This window comes from Mauremys mutica, chromosome 9, assembly GCF_020497125.1.
Source record: "Mauremys mutica isolate MM-2020 ecotype Southern chromosome 9, ASM2049712v1, whole genome shotgun sequence".
NCBI lineage: Eukaryota > Metazoa > Chordata > Testudines > Geoemydidae > Mauremys > Mauremys mutica.
This window is the reverse complement of record NC_059080.1, coordinates 97,426,765-97,444,296: the sequence shown is the minus strand read 5'-3', so window position 1 is coordinate 97,444,296 and position 17,532 is coordinate 97,426,765. Positions and strand designations below refer to the sequence as shown.

At 59.3% G+C, this 17,532-nt stretch overlaps 1 protein-coding gene across 1 annotated transcript in view; it reads left to right on the top strand.

Moving 5' to 3' along the window:
- Positions 1 to 1,659: 1,659 nt before the first annotated feature.
- Positions 1,660 to 17,532, top strand: part of FAM131A (family with sequence similarity 131 member A) — a 44,949-nt gene continuing 29,076 nt past the window's right edge. The window contains exons 1-2 of the mRNA XM_045029212.1: positions 1,660 to 1,795; positions 12,739 to 12,878. Coding sequence (XP_044885147.1) covers positions 1,765 to 1,795; positions 12,739 to 12,878 — 171 coding nt within the window. The 5' untranslated portion in view covers positions 1,660 to 1,764. The remainder of the gene's footprint in view (positions 1,796 to 12,738; positions 12,879 to 17,532) is intronic.

Sequence of the window (17,532 nt, the reverse complement as noted above, 5' to 3'; positions counted from 1 at the left end):
CAGCGAGGGATGAAATGACTGATCTACTGGAGTCCCTGTCGAACCTGAGCTGAGGGCCCCTCTGCCCGGGACCACTTCAGGTTCAAACTGGGATGAATCCATTTAGCAGGAGCAAACTCCCTGGAGCAGGGGAAGAAACCTGGGCGATTTTAACCCCACCTTGGTCCATTGAAATGTCCAGCTCTCTTAGGGGTCTGAGCCCCTGGCAACCCCAAGGTCCCTGGCCCTGGTTTCTGAGCTGCTCTAGGGGCCAAGGAGTGAGGGAGGTGGCTTTGGTTCTGGGCCAGGGGCTGCTGACGGCTTTGTTTAGACTAGGGTCTGTGGAGGGGGGGGGGGTGGGTGCAGACCTCCCCCCGGGCACCAGCCTCCCCCTCCCTTGGGGGCTGGCTGGGGGGGGTCTCTGTAGATCCCTGCTGGGCTGGGGGGGGCTGGCTGTAGATCTCTGATGGGCTGGCTGGTGGGGGGGGACTGGCTGTAGATCCCCGCTGGGCTGGCTGGGGGGGCTGTAGATCCCCGCTGGGCTGGCTGGGGTGGGGGCTGGCTGTAGATCTCTGATGGGCTGGCTGGTGGGGGCTGTAGATCCCCGCTGGGCTGGGGGGGGACTGGCTGTAGCTCCCCGCTGGGCTGGGGGGGGACTGGCTGTAGATCCCCACTGGGCTGGCTGGTGGGGGCTGTAGATCCCCGCTGGGCTGGGGGGGGGGCTGGCTGTAGATCCCTGCTGGGCTGGCTGGTGGGGGCTGTAGATCCCTGCTGGGCTGGGGGGGGGCTGTAGATCCCTGCTGGTCTGGCTGGGGGGGGCTGTAGATCCCGGCGGGGGGCTGGCTGTAGATCCCTGCTGGGCTGGCTGGGGGGGGCTGTAGATCCCCGCTGGGCTAGCTGGGGGCGGGGGCTGTAGATCCCCGCTGGGCTGGCTGGGGCGGGTGGCTGTAGATCCCTGCTGGGCTGGCTGGGGCGGGTGGCTGTAGATCCCTGTTGGGCTGGCTGGGGGGGGGCTGGCTGTAGATCCCTGCTGGGCTGGCTGGGGGGGGGCTGTAGATCCCCGCTGGGCTGGCTGGGGGGGGCTGGCTGTAGATCCCTGCTGGGCTGGCTGGGGGGGGCGGTAGATCCCTGCTGGGCTGGCTGGGGGGGGCTGTAGATCCCTGCTGGGCTGGCTGGGGGGGGGCTGGCGGTAGATCACAGCTGGGCAGGGTGGGGGGGGGGCTGGCTGTAGATCCCTGCTGGGCTGGCTGGGGCGGGTGGCTGTAGATCCCTGCTGGGCTGGCTGGGGGGGGCTGTAGATCCCTGCTGGGCTGGCTGGGTGGGGCTGTAGATCCCTGCTGGGCTGGCTGGGGGGGGGGCTGGCTGTAGATCCCTGCTGGTCTGGCTGGGGGGGGGGGCTGTAGATCCCTGCTGGGCTGGCTGGGGCGGGTGGCTGTAGATCCCTGCTGGGCTGGCTGGGGGGGGCTGTAGATCCCCGCTGGGCTGGGGGGGGCCCGGCTGGGCGGGGTCGGAGGGGGGCTCGCAGGGCCCCCGGGCGGCGGCCGCTGCCCAACGTGCTGAGCCGGGCCCCGGCCGGGCCGCTGGCCCCGGTGCTGAAGCCCCGCCCCGCCCAGCAGCGCTGCGCTGACGTCGCCGGGCGTGCAGCCGAGCCCGCCGCCCGCCGCTCCGGGGCCAGGCAGCGGCAGCGGCAGCGGCAGCGTGTGTCCGGCGGCGCCCATGCGGCTCTGCGGCGATGCGAGCGGGCTGCGCTCGGCTCCGCTCCCCGCCTAGCCGCCCCGGCCGAGCATGGGCTGCATCGGCTCCAAAGGCACCGTCGGTAAGCGCGGGGCGCGGGGCTCGGCCGGGCCCGGGGGATGCACCGAGCGGGGCAGCCGGGGGACCCCGCGGCCGCGGGATGCAGCGGGGGGAGGGGGCCGCGCCGCAGGCGGGGGGTGGGGGGGTCGCTGGCCGGCGGGCGGGAGCCGGCGCGATTAGTATGCAGCCGGGAGGGCCGTTGCCAAGGCACCAGTCTCTTTAGGAGACCTTCAGCTTCCCCCGATCCGCTCCCGGAGGGAGGAAGCGGCCGCGGCTGCGGACGCCGGGGCGGGCCGCTGGGAAGCGGCTCCCCCCCCCCTCGGTGGAGCGCAGCCGGGGCCGCAGCTTCTCCTGGCCCTGGTTGGGGGAGGGGGCTGGGTTAGCCCGGCCCGGCCCGGCTCAGCTCGGCGCGGACTGGCTGGTGGCCGCGGGGCGGGACGCGCTGGGGGTCGCTGTGCGGGGCCGGGGGGCCCCGGGGCGCTGCGCTACGTCGGCCCCGGGCCCCCATCCCGAGCGTGCACCGCTCGCTAAGTTGCTCGAAGTTGCTCGGAGGGAGGTGGCCCGGCCCCAGGGCTCTGCCTTGGCCGCTGCGGGGAGCGAGCCCCCGGCCTGGCTGGGATTGACCCAGCGCGCAGCCCCGGAGCTCGCTCGTTCTCCCCTTCCCGTGCGAGCCTGGCGGGGCTCGGCTCTCGCCTCCTGCGGGCTCTGCCTCCCGCTCCCAGCAGCGGCTCTGCCAGCCCCACACCCGGGGTTCTGGGCAGGGCTGGTCCAGGTGCGCCTGGGGCCTGCCTCGTTGCTCTCCGGCCAGCACTTCCCTTCCGCGGGGGCAGCTCCAGGGCCCCCTGCAAGGGGGGTGAATCTCCTGGGCCCTCGGGGCGCCCTTCCCGGGGCAGGGCCTGTCCCCAAGGGCAGAGATTCCATCAGGTGGGCTGCCCAGGGGAAATGCCACTGAGCCCACCCAGCACAGGGGGCTGCTAGCCAAGGCCAGCCCCAGCTATGAAGGCACCGGGGGCCTGTCTATATATGGACACCCTATACTGCAGCCCCTTCCAAACGCTCCTGCCTCTGAATCCTGGGGATCCTAGTCCCTGTTTAAACCGCAGTGGTTCCCAAGATCCTGGCCAGCCCTGCTCAGCTCCCTTGCCCCCTGCCTGGGTTGGGTGAACTCCCCCGGGGGGAGGGGACCGGTCCCGGGGTCTCTTACAGTGTCGGCATCGTTGGTGCTGCACAAGCCTCTGTCCCTGTGCAGACGCGCCCAGGCACCCTGCTCCCTGCTCTCTGAGCCCCCGTCCCAAGAGCGATAGGGACTCACATTGCTGGTGGGTTAGCGGCTGCTGTGGACTGGTCGGGCACCATTGCTGCCCCAGGGAACCCCACTGGTACCCCTGAGCAGCAGCTGGTCAGGGAGACCGTGGCTCCTCGCGCCGAGCCTGTTTTTGAGAGGAAGGATGGTTTTGTGGATAAAGCCTTGGACTCAGACTCATGCCCCTAAGGGCCTGAGTGGGGCTTAAGCGATGCCTAGGCCTCGTCCAGCTCTTTGCAAGGGTTCCCCCCTCCCCAATACTGCATACCTGGTGCCTCGACTTTGTCTCCTGAAGAGCCCTAGCCTGGGCCCAGGAGTCCCTGCGCTCCAGCTTCCTCAGCTCAGCTTCCTGCTTTGAGGGCACTGTCCTGGAGGAACCTACATGGGCGGGGGGGTTCTGCCGATGTAGTTAATGCACCTCTCCAAGAGTCGGTAGCCAGCTGGCTGGAAGAATTCTTCCGTTGCGTTAGCTGCATGTGTGCCAGGGGTTAGGTCTGCACTCGGGGGGCGGAGTGCTTCATAGCCCTGGGGGTGGCCCTAAGCCAGTCTAGTTCCTAAGTGGAGACCAGGCCTGAGTTTCTCTCATTCTCTATGGAGGCCTCACTGATTTGCCACTGCATGTGCCTCTGACCCACCAGTATCCCCATCGCTCAGCGTCACGCAGCCTTAGGCAGAACGTCTGTGCTGCCCTTCTTTGCCATCCCATTTCGTCACCCCCTGGACAGCCTGGGGCCCCACAATACCCCAGGCAACCGCTGCATGCTGAATGCACCCCCACCCTTTTGGTTATATCCAGCTCTGACAACCTGGCCCTCAGCCTCTCGCTGCTTTTTCTGGGCCTTTGTTTTGGTCCCACTTAAGTTAATGTGGGTTTTTGTCCGGTGACGTCAGTGGGAGCAGGATCGGGCCTTTTCTTTCCAGCGTGCACCCAGCCTGCGCTGGCTCGGGCTGTAGGAAGGATCCCTGCTTTGGAAAGGCCCAGCACGCTCCTGTGTCTCCCAGTTTAACTCGCTGCCTCGCTGTTTGCTTTGCTCCGAGGTCTAGGCACCAGCTGTGCCTCTAATACAATGTTTGAGGTAGCCTCCGGCCTGACCCTGTGCTGTGAGCTCACAATTCAGCCTAGCAGCCGGCTCCTTCATTGGCTTTAAAAGCTGCCCCTGTAAAATCAACCCTCTTTAAACACCCACTTCTTTAAGGGTGTTATTACACCAGACCTCTGGGCCTGATCCTGAGCTCCCTCCGCTCCTGTTGACTTCGGTGGCGATTGTGGGTGCACAGCACACTGCAGGATGGAGCCCTAATTGTATCTCTGGTGCTCAGTGGGTCTCCCACCCTCCCATCAAAGGCTGGTTGCGTTCCCCTTTGTCGGCTCCCAAACAAAAGCTGCTCTCACAAGCCGCCATCCAGTCATTTTCCCTGTTGTGCCATTCAGCCGGGTAATAGCGGGGTCATTAAAATCGCCTGTTAGCATGACTGTACCCGTGGCGTTTGCTGCTTAGACACTCTGAGTCCCGAGGCTTGACCCCTACCGAACCGGGAGGGTTCCTGTTACCTAGCAACTTATAACCAAACTGTGTCCGCTTTGGTAAGCTTGGGCTGTGTAACCAGTTCCCCTCCCCATCGGTTTGTTTGTTTCACTTGTTGCACTGGGTCTGAAACCAAAGTGATAGGGTCCTCCGGGGCAGGGAATCTCTTCTACTCGGGGCGTACAGCTCCGAGCATGGTCGGGCCTGGATCATGCCGCTGTCCCCACCGTGGGATAATCTTTGGGTTCCTTGTTAGCTAGCGAGCGATTACCCCGCCGCCCTCCCCCATGCTGATGTAACCTTTCCTTCCTGCCTTCGAGTTTGGAGTCGTCACCGTATCCAATTGATTTTTTCTCATCTCGCCACGCAGCGGAGGCATGAGTGATGAGCTTTGCTCCCCCTGGCAAGCATTCCAGCTAAGCCCTTTTTTGGCCTTAAGCTTCTACACTAGCATTAGCATCAGGCCGGTTGTCACTCCTCTTGCTCCGAGCTCCGTTTGGCTGACAGCTGGCTCTTGCTTGGCACCGGGCCGGGCCTCGCCACGTGCTCTTAGCCTGGCCACTGGAATTGTCACGCTTCCCCACACAAGGCAGTGCACACTGGGAGCAACACACGGCCGGCTGGGTGGGTGGAGTCTGAGGGCAGGGTGTCATGGAGTCCCCGGGCGATGCTCTGGAACTGCTCCCCACAAAGCCAGGCAGGACTCTGGGGAGCCTCCTCTCCCTCGGAGCAGCCTGTCTGCAGGGCAAGAAGCTCACACGGCTTCACCTTCTGGGTCTGACCTTGGAGGATTTAGCATATGTCCCTCTGTGCACTTCCCACAGCGAGTGCGCCCAGGCGGGGTCCTGGGGAAGCCAGAGGGTCCTGCACCCCCACTTTGCAGTCAGACGTGACTCTCAGCCAGCCAGTAAACCAGAAGTTTATTAGATGACAGGAACATGATCTAAAACAGAGCTTGTAGGTACAGAGAACGGGACCCCTCAGCTAGGTTCATTCTGGGGCCCAGCGAGCCAGACAACCCCGTCTGCCCTCACTTCCCGTCCCCAACCAGCCCCGAACTGAAACCCCCTCCAGCCCCTCCTTTTTGGCCTTTGTCTCTTTCCCGGGCCAGGAGGTCACCTGATTTCTTTGTTCACCTTTAGCTATTTCCTTGCAGGGGGAAGGGCCCCGGCCATTTGTTGCCAGGATACAGGGTGTCGACCATTTATGCATGCTGGAGACTTTTAATACATAGGGGAAACTGAGGCACCCACACAGTATTCAGAGGAAACATTAAGAACAGTCCCACTTTGTCACATAGGGGCCTGATTCTGCTCCCACTGAACTTAGCGGTACAACTACCAGGGACTTCAGGTGGAGAGCAGGATCCAGCCTGGATACCCGCCGGGGGTCATGGATACATGGGGTCTTCCAGCAGTGTTTAGTCATAGCGAGTGCCCCGTCCTGGGTCTTTGGCAGCTGTTGGACTGGCACTGTAATGCCAGGTATGAGACAGGAAAGGATCCCACCTCATTATGTACGGGATCTGTCCCCAGCCCCGGTGCCCATGGGTCAGGTCCACACCATCAAGGTTGCAGCTTTGTTGGGCCAGAGCAGCGACCAAGGCAGGTGGTTCCTCTGATGTGGCATGGAGACTGAGCTGTGCCTCTGCCTGGCTGAGAGGCGCTCCTGGCCAGAATCAGCCGGCCCTGGGGCTGGAGGGTGGTGCATGAGCGGGGTTCCCAGGAGTGACTCCAAGCGGGCGGGTTTGAGGCTGTTGGGTGTGAATGTGGAGGCAGATGTTGCATTGCCCGAGTCTGTGTGTTCCAGATGAATTTGTCACGTTCCGTGTGCTTGGGGCTGTGCTGCGGGGGGGTGGTCCCGGGGGCAGTGCCTCCCTGTGCTCTGTCCTGCTGCCCACCCCTTCCCTAGCATCTCGGCGCTGATATACCGGCGGGGAGGGGAGGGGGGCAAAGGAGACCTTTCCCGTCCTCGGTCCGTTCTGTGCCTCTCTTCTCCTCCCCCGGTGTCAGCAGCGGGAGGTCACCTTTGCAGAGCGTTGCGGCTCAGCCCCTGGCCCTCTCTGCTCTCCACGCTGCTGTGATTCCAGCGCCAGCTGACGCACGCTGCCTCTGCCTGACCCCGCTCCAGCTGGCCACACGTGCCCAGACTCTCTGATGCCGGGACTGCCCGTGCTGTGCCAGCGGGGAGGCTGCGCGGGGAGGAGGCGTGTGGGAACTGGCACCCGGTTCATGCCCGACACTGGGCAGGGGCCGTCTCCTGTCACCGCCCCAACGTGTGCTCATCAGAAAAACTCGCTACGCCGGAGGCGCCGTCGCCCCCCTGGAATATTAATGGCTCCATGGTGGGAACATCGTGTCCCTCGAATGGAACAGGCTGTAGCAGAATGCGCCTTCCTTGGAAGGAATCCTGGCTGGAAGGCACGTTCCCCCCGCCCCCATGCAGGGAGGCTGCCCCTCACCCCTGACCTGGGGGGCCCACAGCCTCCTCCCAGCCCCCACTGTATCCTTCCCCCCCACACCTGCAAGGCCCAGAGCCTCTTCCCTGCCCCCACTGTCTTCTCCTTGCTTCACCCCACAGGGCTTAGTGTCTTGTCACCCCTCCCTCCTTCACTCACTCCCCGCCCCCATGGCCCAGTGCCTCCCCCTCTCCCCAAAAGGGTTCAGTGCATCTTTCCCCCCTTGCACATCTTCAGTGCCGCCAGCCCGCCATGGCCTGCAGGGCTCAGAGCTTCCCTCCCTCCCTCCCTCTTCTAATCCCCCCACCCCCACCCCGAGATCAGTGCCCATAGTGTTTGGTGCCTCCTCTCTCCCCTCCCTTCCCCCCCATGGTCTGCAGGGCTCGGCCCCTCTCCTGGAGGGGATTGTTCAGGGCGCAGGATTGTCTAGGATCAAGCACACGACAAATCAAGGCCTGTCCCCAGAACTTCTGCCGAAAACACCCTACCCCTCCCGGCTCTGCTCCTGACCCCCAGCTCTGGCTGTGCCCTGCTCCCCTCCCTGCCATGGCAACCCCATCTCTCTAGCCCCAAGCATCTCGGCCGGCATGCACCCCCAGTCACTAGGGCAATGCAGCCACTGCTGGGGTGGAACAGGGCAAGCGAAGAAGAATCCTGTATCCTGAGGCAGACGGGCTATCCTTACGCGAGCTGGGAGTTGGCCGGGTCTGTGGAGATACCATGCGCGTAACAATGACCATAGACCACTGGATTTACATCGCCTGTCCAGTGAGCCAGTGCCTCCTGGCGCCGGGCTGGGGCACTGCCTGAACGGAGGGTGCCCTTTGCTGAGTCACCCCTCCCTGTTTCTGCAGCGGGCTGGTCCTGGGAGGTCTCCCATCCAAACTTCAACAAGGCCTGCCCCTGCTTAGCGCAGATGGGCTCCTGGGGGTTTCGCTCTATGCCTTCCTTCCTTTTGGGCCAGGAGCCCGGTGCACTGCCAGCCGTCATGGCACCTGCCCAGGGTCCGCGGCTCTGCTCCTGATTCGCCACGGTAGCATGGAACGGTTACGCCCCGTGGGGAAAAAATACCCCAGCCACGGCCATCCGTGCCCAAGGGTCACCTGCCCAGGGGCCAGGAACTGCAGCAGAACCCAAAGAACGGGCCCTTTGCAGCTCCAGTGGGATGCAGCCGAGCTGCTGGGAAAGGGGGAAGCACCTGGCTTTGGCTAATGCCATTCCACCTCCCCAGCTTCCAGTACAGCAGCGCCCCAGCGGTGGGTCCCGGCCCGTCTGTGGGTCGTGGGAAGAGTGGAGGTGGGTCGTGTGTGCCCCAGAGGCACTCTTCCCCCTCTGCCCCGTGCTCTCACTTCCCCTGGTGCTGCAGCAGCTGTGCAGAGGAAGGGTCGGGTGCCAGGGAGTGGACTGTCAGCAGCTTGGCAGTGATCGTGGCCCAGCTTGGGGCATTGCTGGGAGAGCCAGACAGGGGGCTTGGGCTGAGAAGGGGAGTGGGGAGCAGGGGGTTGGAGGATGGCGGAGGGGAGTGGAGAAGGGGAGGCAGGGGGCTGGAGGGCCCCCACTTTAAAGGTGCTCTGCAGCCCGGTGTGACAGCTCCTAGCAAGGCCTAGTTGTTTTCTCTCTCTTTGTGTATATGTCATGGGGGATCCCCAAAACACAACGCGGCCGGTGGGTCACCTTAGTAAAAAGTTTGGGAACTGCTGCTCTAAGAGGCAGCGCTGTCTAGTGGTTTGAGCACAGGGCTGGAATCGGCTCCTGCTTTCGCCTGGGTAACTCGGGAGTGACCCCACTGGTGTCCATGCGAGGAGCCAAGCCCGGGGAAAGAGGAGGGGTTAATAACATGGGCAGAAGCGTGTCGGTGCTTGTGGGAGAAGCGGGCAAATCCGGGCGTGACGGTGGCGTTGCTGGCGAAATGGAAGGGGCTGGGCTCTCGCCTCCAGTCCTGGGATGAGAACCTTCCTCTTGCTGTGCCTGGCCTGTGGGTCTCAACGTTCCAGCCCCCGGGCTGCGCGGCCAAAGAGAAAGCAGTGCATGCTGGGAAACGCAGTCCCCGGGTGACAGCTCCCCATGCACACTGAGCTCTTGTGGGCCCCGCTGGAGTACGGTGTGGGCTGCAGCTGGTCTGATGCAGGGTTCTGGGCCTCGCAAGACAGACCCAGAGCAGGGAATAGCTAGAGATTTGCCTTATTCGCTGCTGTATAAAGCCAGGCCTTTGCCTCTTGGGTGGAAGATGTTCCACGCTAGTGGGGCAGACCTCAGCTGAGACTTCACTGCAGCACCTCCCCAGTGACTTCATTGACTGCATGGCTGGCTTTGTGGGAGCATCGAAGGCTCCGGCCAGGATCAGGGCCCCAGGGTGCTGGGCGCTGCACAGACACGCCGGCCCTGCCCTGAAGAATTTACAACCCAGTGAAAAGCTGGGGGCCGTGACTGTGTCAAGCAGGAGGAGGGAGGAAGGGTGAGACGGTCAGCAGGGGGTAGGGACCTCCCAGAGCAGATCAGGGAAGGCGTTAGCCTGGGCTGAATTAACACTAGGAAAACCAGACTGGTGGTGTCAGCCCTGCACTGACAGGCCGTGGGGCAGGTTAACCTCCCATGGCTCATGCTGCTATTTCTAGCCTTTCACCGGGCGTCAGTCTCTTTTTGTGCCTGCAGGGAGAGATGCATCCCAGGCGCGGAGAAGAGGCACAAGGCCTGGGCACCGCATATGACTTGGGCTGGCCCCTCTGCAGCGGGTGAATTACTCCCTAAAGAACCTGGCCTGGTTTGCATCAAACTCTCCCAAAGTGTCAGGCACAATGTTCCCTGCACTTCTCCAGGGAGGGAAACTCTGCTTGTGCTCTGGGGGCTCTGTGCTTTACACAGTGACCCAGGCAGCTTTGTAAACGAATGCACAGAATTGTCCTCAGGTTCCTCTTCCCCGGCAGAATCCACATGACGCTAAGACGCAGCAGGCGGAGGCAAAGGGCTGCTCTTGGCGCAGCCTGGGGAAGCCTCATGCTGGGATTTTGCTCTGCTCCCTGCCTGTGCAGGACCCCGTGGAGCGGAGCGGGAGGGTACGCGACCCATCAATCCCATCCTCCTTTACTTACCTGCCAAGTCCTTGTTTTCCTGCCACCTGTGATGACATCCGCAGCCTAAGCTGGAGGCTTCCCCTGGTTCATTTGAGGGGGTCTGGGATGACATCAGCTCTTCCAGGGGAACCCAGAGCCCTTCTAGTCAGGTCTCAGCAGGTATGTAGAGAGGACATGGGTTTTTCAGCCCCTTTGTTCTGCAGTGTAACAGATGCCTTGAGAATGGGGATATGAAAATCCCCTCCCTAGGCCATGAACAGGAACCTGTTCAAGTCACTGGCAAAATTCTTAGTGGGAGCAGAATCAGGGCCTTAAACTGCTTAAAAATTCCAAACTGCCCCTGTAAATAAGAGAATGTAGTAGCGTCCCCTGGTGAGAGCCCAGCATCCGACCTGTGTGTGTCGGGGGAGGCAGCCCCACCCCAGACTTCATGCCTTTTTAGCAAAGAGCGGTGAGTGTGAGGATCAGGCCCTTGTCATTTCACACTTGCAATGAGTTTTGGACGGTCTCAGACCCACACTGGAGAGAATCCTGGCTCTCAGGATTGCCTTGGCTGCAGCGTGCTGAGTATGGCATTCCAGTCCGTCCTGACCCGGGTGGTGCCTTGTCACCCCTTGATGTGGACACAGCTCGGAGACAGAACCCCCCCCCCCCAAAACCACAGTGCCTCTGAAAGGGTTCCAAGCAGGCCACGTGAGGATGGGGCTGGGACGGCAGTGTGCCGGAGGCTCTGCTGGGATAGCATGCTGAGGATGGGCCTGGCTCACAGACCCCGGGGTGACATTCACCCTGAGGCAGAGGGCCAGTGCACGGCCTACTCACTGCTTACGCCCCAGCTGGTGGGTGAGTGCATGGTCAGTCCCCTTTCGTGCCTGATCCACAAAGAATGGGAGCCTCTTCCAGCCCCCGCCGGGGAGCCCGGAATCCAGTTGCATGTGTAACTTTGGGGGTCCCAGTTCGACCCCTAGTGTTTTGACCAGGATGGCAGCTGTCACAAATGCCTTTTATTATAAGTATTACGGTAGGGCGCAGGGGCCCCAATCCCGCTGCACTAGGCGCCGTGCAAACGTATAACAAAGGGAGGGTCCCTGCCCCCAAAAGCGTGCCAATCTAAGCGGAAGAGACAACAGGTGGCTGCAGTAAACAGGCGGACAGGGGAACAATGAGACGTTTGGGCTCAGCGGCGCACCAGCTGCCTGATCATTTACGTACCATCCGGCTGATATAAGCGAGAACAGTACAATTAGTGCCGACAGTGTGTCTGCTAGGAAATCCAGCAGCCCCGTTCGGGTGTGTCTGTGCACGGCAGCCTGCGTGTGAGTGCATGTGCATTCACGCATGTGGGGCCTTTAGGCTGTTCTCTTTTGCTAGAAGAGAGGAATTCACTCCCTCTGAGTGGCAGGTTTGTTCAAGGTTCCACACACAACACCGCCCCCCATGTTAAGGGTTTGCCGCCCTGGGGTTTACATGGCACTGCATTGGGGTGAACTTCACCAGATGGACTCACCAAATCCGGGAGGATAACCCTGGGGAAATGCAAAAGAACGGCCTTGAATTCCGTGCTGCAAATACCAGTGCAAAATCCCACCCCTTTTAACACGTGGGCTGAAACCCACAAGGAGGTCCATGCACAGAGGTCCCTCTTTGAGGGACACTTAGAAGGTGGATTGACATAGCTATGTTGGTTGGAGGTCTGTGAAAAAAACCACACCGCCGATGCCATGTTTATACTGACCTAAGCCCCAGTGTCGGTGCAGCTTTGTTAATGGAAGAAGGAAGGCTTCCATCGACTACACGAGAAACGCTGTAGCGGAGCAGCTGTACGACAGCCGCGGAAGGTGGTTCTTGGGTCGCTGCTGTAAATCCACCACTCCAAGAGGTGGTAGCCAGGTTGATGGAAGAACTTAGGGGTGTCTCCCCCAGGGCTTAGGTCAGCTTAATTACATCCCATTTTTCACAGCCCTGAGTGAGGGAGTGAAGCGGATCTCTCTCTAGTGCAGATCAGCTCCTAGCTACGGTCATTCGGGGATGTGGTGTCCCTACATGGACGGAAAAACCCATCCCCCTTCCCCAGCAGTGTCTGCACTACAGGCTTATGCTGGCCTAGCTATGCCGGTATCGTCTCCGGGTGTAGACACAGCTGGGCCTCCATTGTGGTTTAGTGCCTGTTAATACTTGGACTAAAACACTAAACCAGCCTCTCCTCTCCTCTTCTCCTTGCTCCTATTCCCCCGGGGAACTAAAAGTAATTCCCCCTCTGTGCTTTTATAGTCCCACTGGGATGACTACCATTAACCCCTTGTTGTCACTGCCCGCCGCCTCCTGATGGCGCTCGGAGACCTTAGAAGGAGGCTCGCTGGTAACAATGGTTTACATACATAGTCTGGGATCAACTCCCGCCATTGCCCAGGATCAGAGCGATCCGGTGCCAGCAGAAAACGCAGAGCTGGAGTCTGTGGTGCGGAGCAGAGGGGACCCAGCCGGCGTCCTGCCCACGGCAGTCCCTGTCCTGGAGGGAGCAGTGCAGTTCAGAGTCCCCAGGGGCCGAGGGCCCCGCAGCAGGGCTAGGCGCTCGGAGGCTGACGTTTCTCTGTGCTCTCCCCACAGTGGCTGTGGACACGACTTTGCATGTGGAGTGGAATGAGGTGAAGGCCCTGCCTGCCCTCTCGCCCGTGGGGAGCACCAGGACGTCGCTGGTCCACAGGCTGGTTCGGCAGAGCTCAGTGGACAGCCAGGACTCTCTCGAGGTGCCACAGTTCTCATCCCTCTACCTTTGGGGACGGGGGGTGCTCCACAGGTGAAATGAGCGGTGAGGGGGCGTGTGGGGCTATGGGGCAGCTGATTGGGGCAGGGGGAGATGGGGAGGAGGGCCATATGCGTAGCTTCTCTGCCTTTCCAATTCAGCCCTACTTACGGGGCACATAGGCCTGGTGGGATGAAAACAGCACCCGGGCTTTGGCCGGGGCTGCTGTCCTCCCTACCATCAGGATAGACCCACAATAGCAACACTTCACCCTTTGCCAGTGCTTTGCAGCTGAAGATCCCAGAGTGCTTTGCAACCCAAGAACGAGCCTCACCTTGCAACCTTCCCCCGGGACACGGGTGGCAGCGGCAGGCCGATGCTGGAGGAGAGGAAACTGAGGCCCCCGTTTTCCACTGTCGCATCCAAATATCAGTGGCTTGTTTTGCAGTCGTGGCTAACAGACTTGCTCAAGTTCAGGCCCAGAGCTTTGCCAGCCCACCCTGGCGTGGCTCGGAGATCCCATGGGAACTATCCACTGTGCGATACATCCGAAATGAACCTTTGGGCAGGGAGGAGCTGGCTGCAGGGGGACTTCACTGAATCCCAGCCATCTCCTCCCCTGGCCTTTCATTTCAGGGCCTCCCACATCTCACGGCTGCCTGGTTGAACTTTCCGCCTAAGGCTGCTGTATCCCTGGGGCTTGCTGAGGGGGTGTCTGCACTGCACGTGAAGACGTGCTTATAGCACGGGTCGGCATCCCCGTGCTAGCTTTAACCTAGGCCACGATGGTAGTGGAGGTGTCCATCCAAGGCCTCATGACAGTACCCATCCCGCTGCTGGGACCAGGTCCAACCAGACAACAGGCTGTCCCCTTCGACCTTGTCTGCTAGAGTATTTTGCCACTGTGAGCCCCACTGCAGCGCCCAAGCGCACAGTGCACCATGCTCACGTCACCGGGCGATTGCGCGCGCTCTGGGGAGCAAAGCTGCCTCCGCTGCCACGTCCCTCGGCACCGTTGCAGGGCCAGCATGCCCAGGAATAGCCTGTTCCCCTTTAGTGGTTGCTTTGACAGCTTGGTGCCCCTTGAATTTCCCCCGGATTTCCTCTCTGCCCCCCATGTCTCTGTCTTGCTCCCCTTTGCCCCACTCAAGTTTTCCTCCACACCCTACTCTGGCTCCTCTCTGCCCCGCTGTCCCTCTCCCTGTGCTCCGTGACCCTGGAGAGCCCTGCCTAGGGCTTAGTCCCCACTGCCTGTGGCCCTGAGTGAGTCCTGCTCTGTCCGTCTCCCTGCCCGGGGCTGTAGCCGTATCTGCAGCTCAGGGCTCTGATCCCTGCAGCTGTGCTGGGTTGGGAGTCACCCACACCCGTAAGGGGTCCTGTCACCACCCGTCTTTGGGTGCTGTACTGCTTTGCTGTTATAGCTCAGAGCCTTGACGCGCACAGCTGGTCCACAGGTATAAAGGTCCCATCTTGGCTTCACCAGCCTCGTTACACCTTGCGGGGTGACCCCAGCAGCCCTTCCGGTCCCAAGTCTCCCCAGATCCCTCTGTCCTGAGGCCTTAATGATCAGACATTCGGCTTTTCCCCTCTGGCTCACCGGCCCCCAGTGATCAGTTCGCTCTGGGGGACACATGCTCCAAACGGTTTGCACAGAGGAGAGCTGCTAGACGTCAAAATAAAAAATTGACTTAATAGAAAAATCACAGGTTCAAAGATGAGCTAGTGAGGAAAACCAAACCCGGGCAAGTAACACAGCGAATTCACAGACACACAACTCCAGGCTTCACGTTAGTTAAAGTCTCTTTTCTAATACAAGTTACCTGTTGCCTCTGCACAGTTTCCCGCACGCCTTTATGATAGACAGGATCCGGCCTTTCCCCAGCTTCCCATTTAGAGGCTGCTTCATCCCCATCGTTGCTGGATAAAAACCCTCAGACGCAAGCCTGATTTTAAAAGGCTTCCCTCCCCCATGCCCCTCTTTCTCCTGGCATGGTGACTCTCAGTTCAGAGTAAACTCCCTCCTTCCTTAGGTTTCCATGACTGGGGGTTTCTTGTCAGTTTCAATGTCTTTCCATTAACTTTAATGGTCCCCCATTGTCTGTTCCTGGCTGGACAATGGGTCGTTGCTTGGAGCCAGTTTTGTGGCAACACCTGGCTTGGGAGAAGCCTCCCTTTCTGTGTGAAATTGTAGAACAAGTCATGAGTTTAGTACTTTATATACATAGATTGATCACCACAGTCTGTAGCCATATCTTATAATACCCATCACGCTCAGAACACCACAGGCTTTCATAAAAGACTTTACTGGCTACACTTTTCTAGTACAATAACGTTGTGTGCAATCAGGGGCGGCTGTAGGTATTTTGCCGCCCCAAGCATGGCAGACAGGCTGCCTTCGGCGGCTTGCCTGCAGGAGGTCCCCGGTCCTGCGGATTCGGCGGCACGCCTGCGGGAGGTCCGCCGAAGCGGTGGGACCAGCGGACCCTCTGCAGGCAAGCCGTCGAAGGCAACCTGCCTGCCGCCCTCGCGGTGACTGGCAGAGCGCCCCCTGTGGCTTGCTGCCCCAGCCACGCGCTTGGCGTGCTGGTGCCTGGGGTCGCCCCTGTGTGCAATACATTGGTTCAGTGACTTAGTCTTTGGAGTTCAGACCCCTTGGTTTCCCCTGGGGGTGTCTGGCCCCTGTTTGTCACAGCAGCCTCTCTATGGTTAGAGTGCTGGTGGTTACGACTCCCCCAGGCTTAGAAATGGGTGCCCAAAATCAGGGATATCTGGGCCCAGCTAGGAGGCTGAGTGGGTCTGCAGCCCGCTCCCCCCCCGGACGACGCTCACACCCTCAATGTACTTACATTGCCTGAGTCGCCCGTGGATGGCCTCAGCCATATCCCCTGTGCTACTGAGACCTGAGAAAATGAGAGTAGGGAAGGGTCCTTGCCCCTGATCCCCTTGTAAATCCACTTCCCCACCCTTGCTGCTCCAGCACACACTCTTCCTCCCTGTCACCCTGAGCAGCAATATATCCCCCCAGGCCGCAGCTGCGCTAGGTTAGGGAAGGAAGGGAATGTCTCCTCTCCAGACCCAGCCAAAACCATCAACATGTGCAGATGGATGCTATATGAAAATAGGACATGCAGTGTGGCCGCTCTGCACTGCTGCAGCTTGCATGGGGCTGTGACTGGACCAGCGCTAGCAAAATCTGGGTGTCCTTGTTCTGCTCTGGTTTCTGCACCTTCCTCCATGCAGCTCCCTCCCCCGGATCCAGTCAGACCCACATGCCCCCCACTCTGCTGAAAACTCTCCTGATTTGCCAATAAATCCGGTCCCTTGCCTTGGAGTAATTCATAGATTCCCAGGCCAGAAGGGACCGTTGTGGTCAAATCGCACAGGCCAGAGGACTCACCGCAATCATTCCTAGAGCAGATCTCTAAGAATACATCCAATAGTGGTTTAACAATGGTCAGGGATGAAGAATCCACCATGACCCTTGGTCAATTTTTCTAACGGTTAATTAGCCTCATTGTTAAAAATTTACGCCTTATTTCCAGGCTGAATTTGTCTAGCTTTAACTTCCAGCCATTGGATTGTGTTGTACCTTTCTCTGCTAGACTGAAGAGCCCATTATTAAATGTTTGCTCCCCAGGTAGATATTTATAGATGGTAATTAAGTCACCCCTTAACCATCTCTTTGTTAAGATAAATAGATTGAGCTCCTTGAGTCTCTTACTATAAATCATGTTTTCTAATCTTTGAATCATTCTCATGACTCTTCTCTGAACTCTCTCCAATTTATCAACATCTTTCTTGACTCGTGGGCACCAGAACTGGACACAGGATTCCAGCAGCGGTCGCACCAGGGCCAAATTGAGAGGTAAAATAACCTCTCCACTCCTCAAGATTATCCTGGTTGTGCATCCTAGGATCACATCCTTTTGGCCACAGAGTCACACTGGGAGCTCATGTTCAGTTGATTAGCTACCACAACCCCCAAAGCTTTTTCAGAGTCTCTGCTTCCCAGGAGTGAGACCCATCCTCACCTATGTTCTTTGTTCCCAGATCTAGATACAGTATCTACATGTAGCTGTGTTAAAAGGCATATGGTTTGCTTACATCCAGTTTACCAAGTGATCCAGATCGTTCCGAATCAGTATCCGGTCCCCTCGTCATTTACCACTTCCCTGGATTTTTGTGTCATCTGCAAAGTTTCAGTGATGGTTTTGTTTTCTTTCAGATCATCGATAAAAATGTTAAATAGCGTAGGGCCAAGAACCAATCCCTGCAGGACCTCACTGACTACACACGCACTTGAGGATGATTCCCCATTTACAATGACACTTTGAACCTATCAGTTAGCCATTTCAAAATCCATTTAATGTGTAACATGTTAATTTTATATTGTTTTAGGTTTTTTAATCAAAATGTTGTGCTTTAGAGAAGTCTTAGGTATATTGTCACAAAAACAACAAGGAGTCCGGTGCACCTTAAAGACTAACAGATTTATTTGGGCATAAGCTTTCATGGGTAAAAAACCTCCCTTCTTCAGATTGTGTCAACACTGATATTACCTTTATCAATCAGACTTGTAATCTCATAAAAAACATCAAGTTAGTTTAACAGGATCTATTTTTCATAAACCCATGTTGATTTGCATTAATTACATGAAC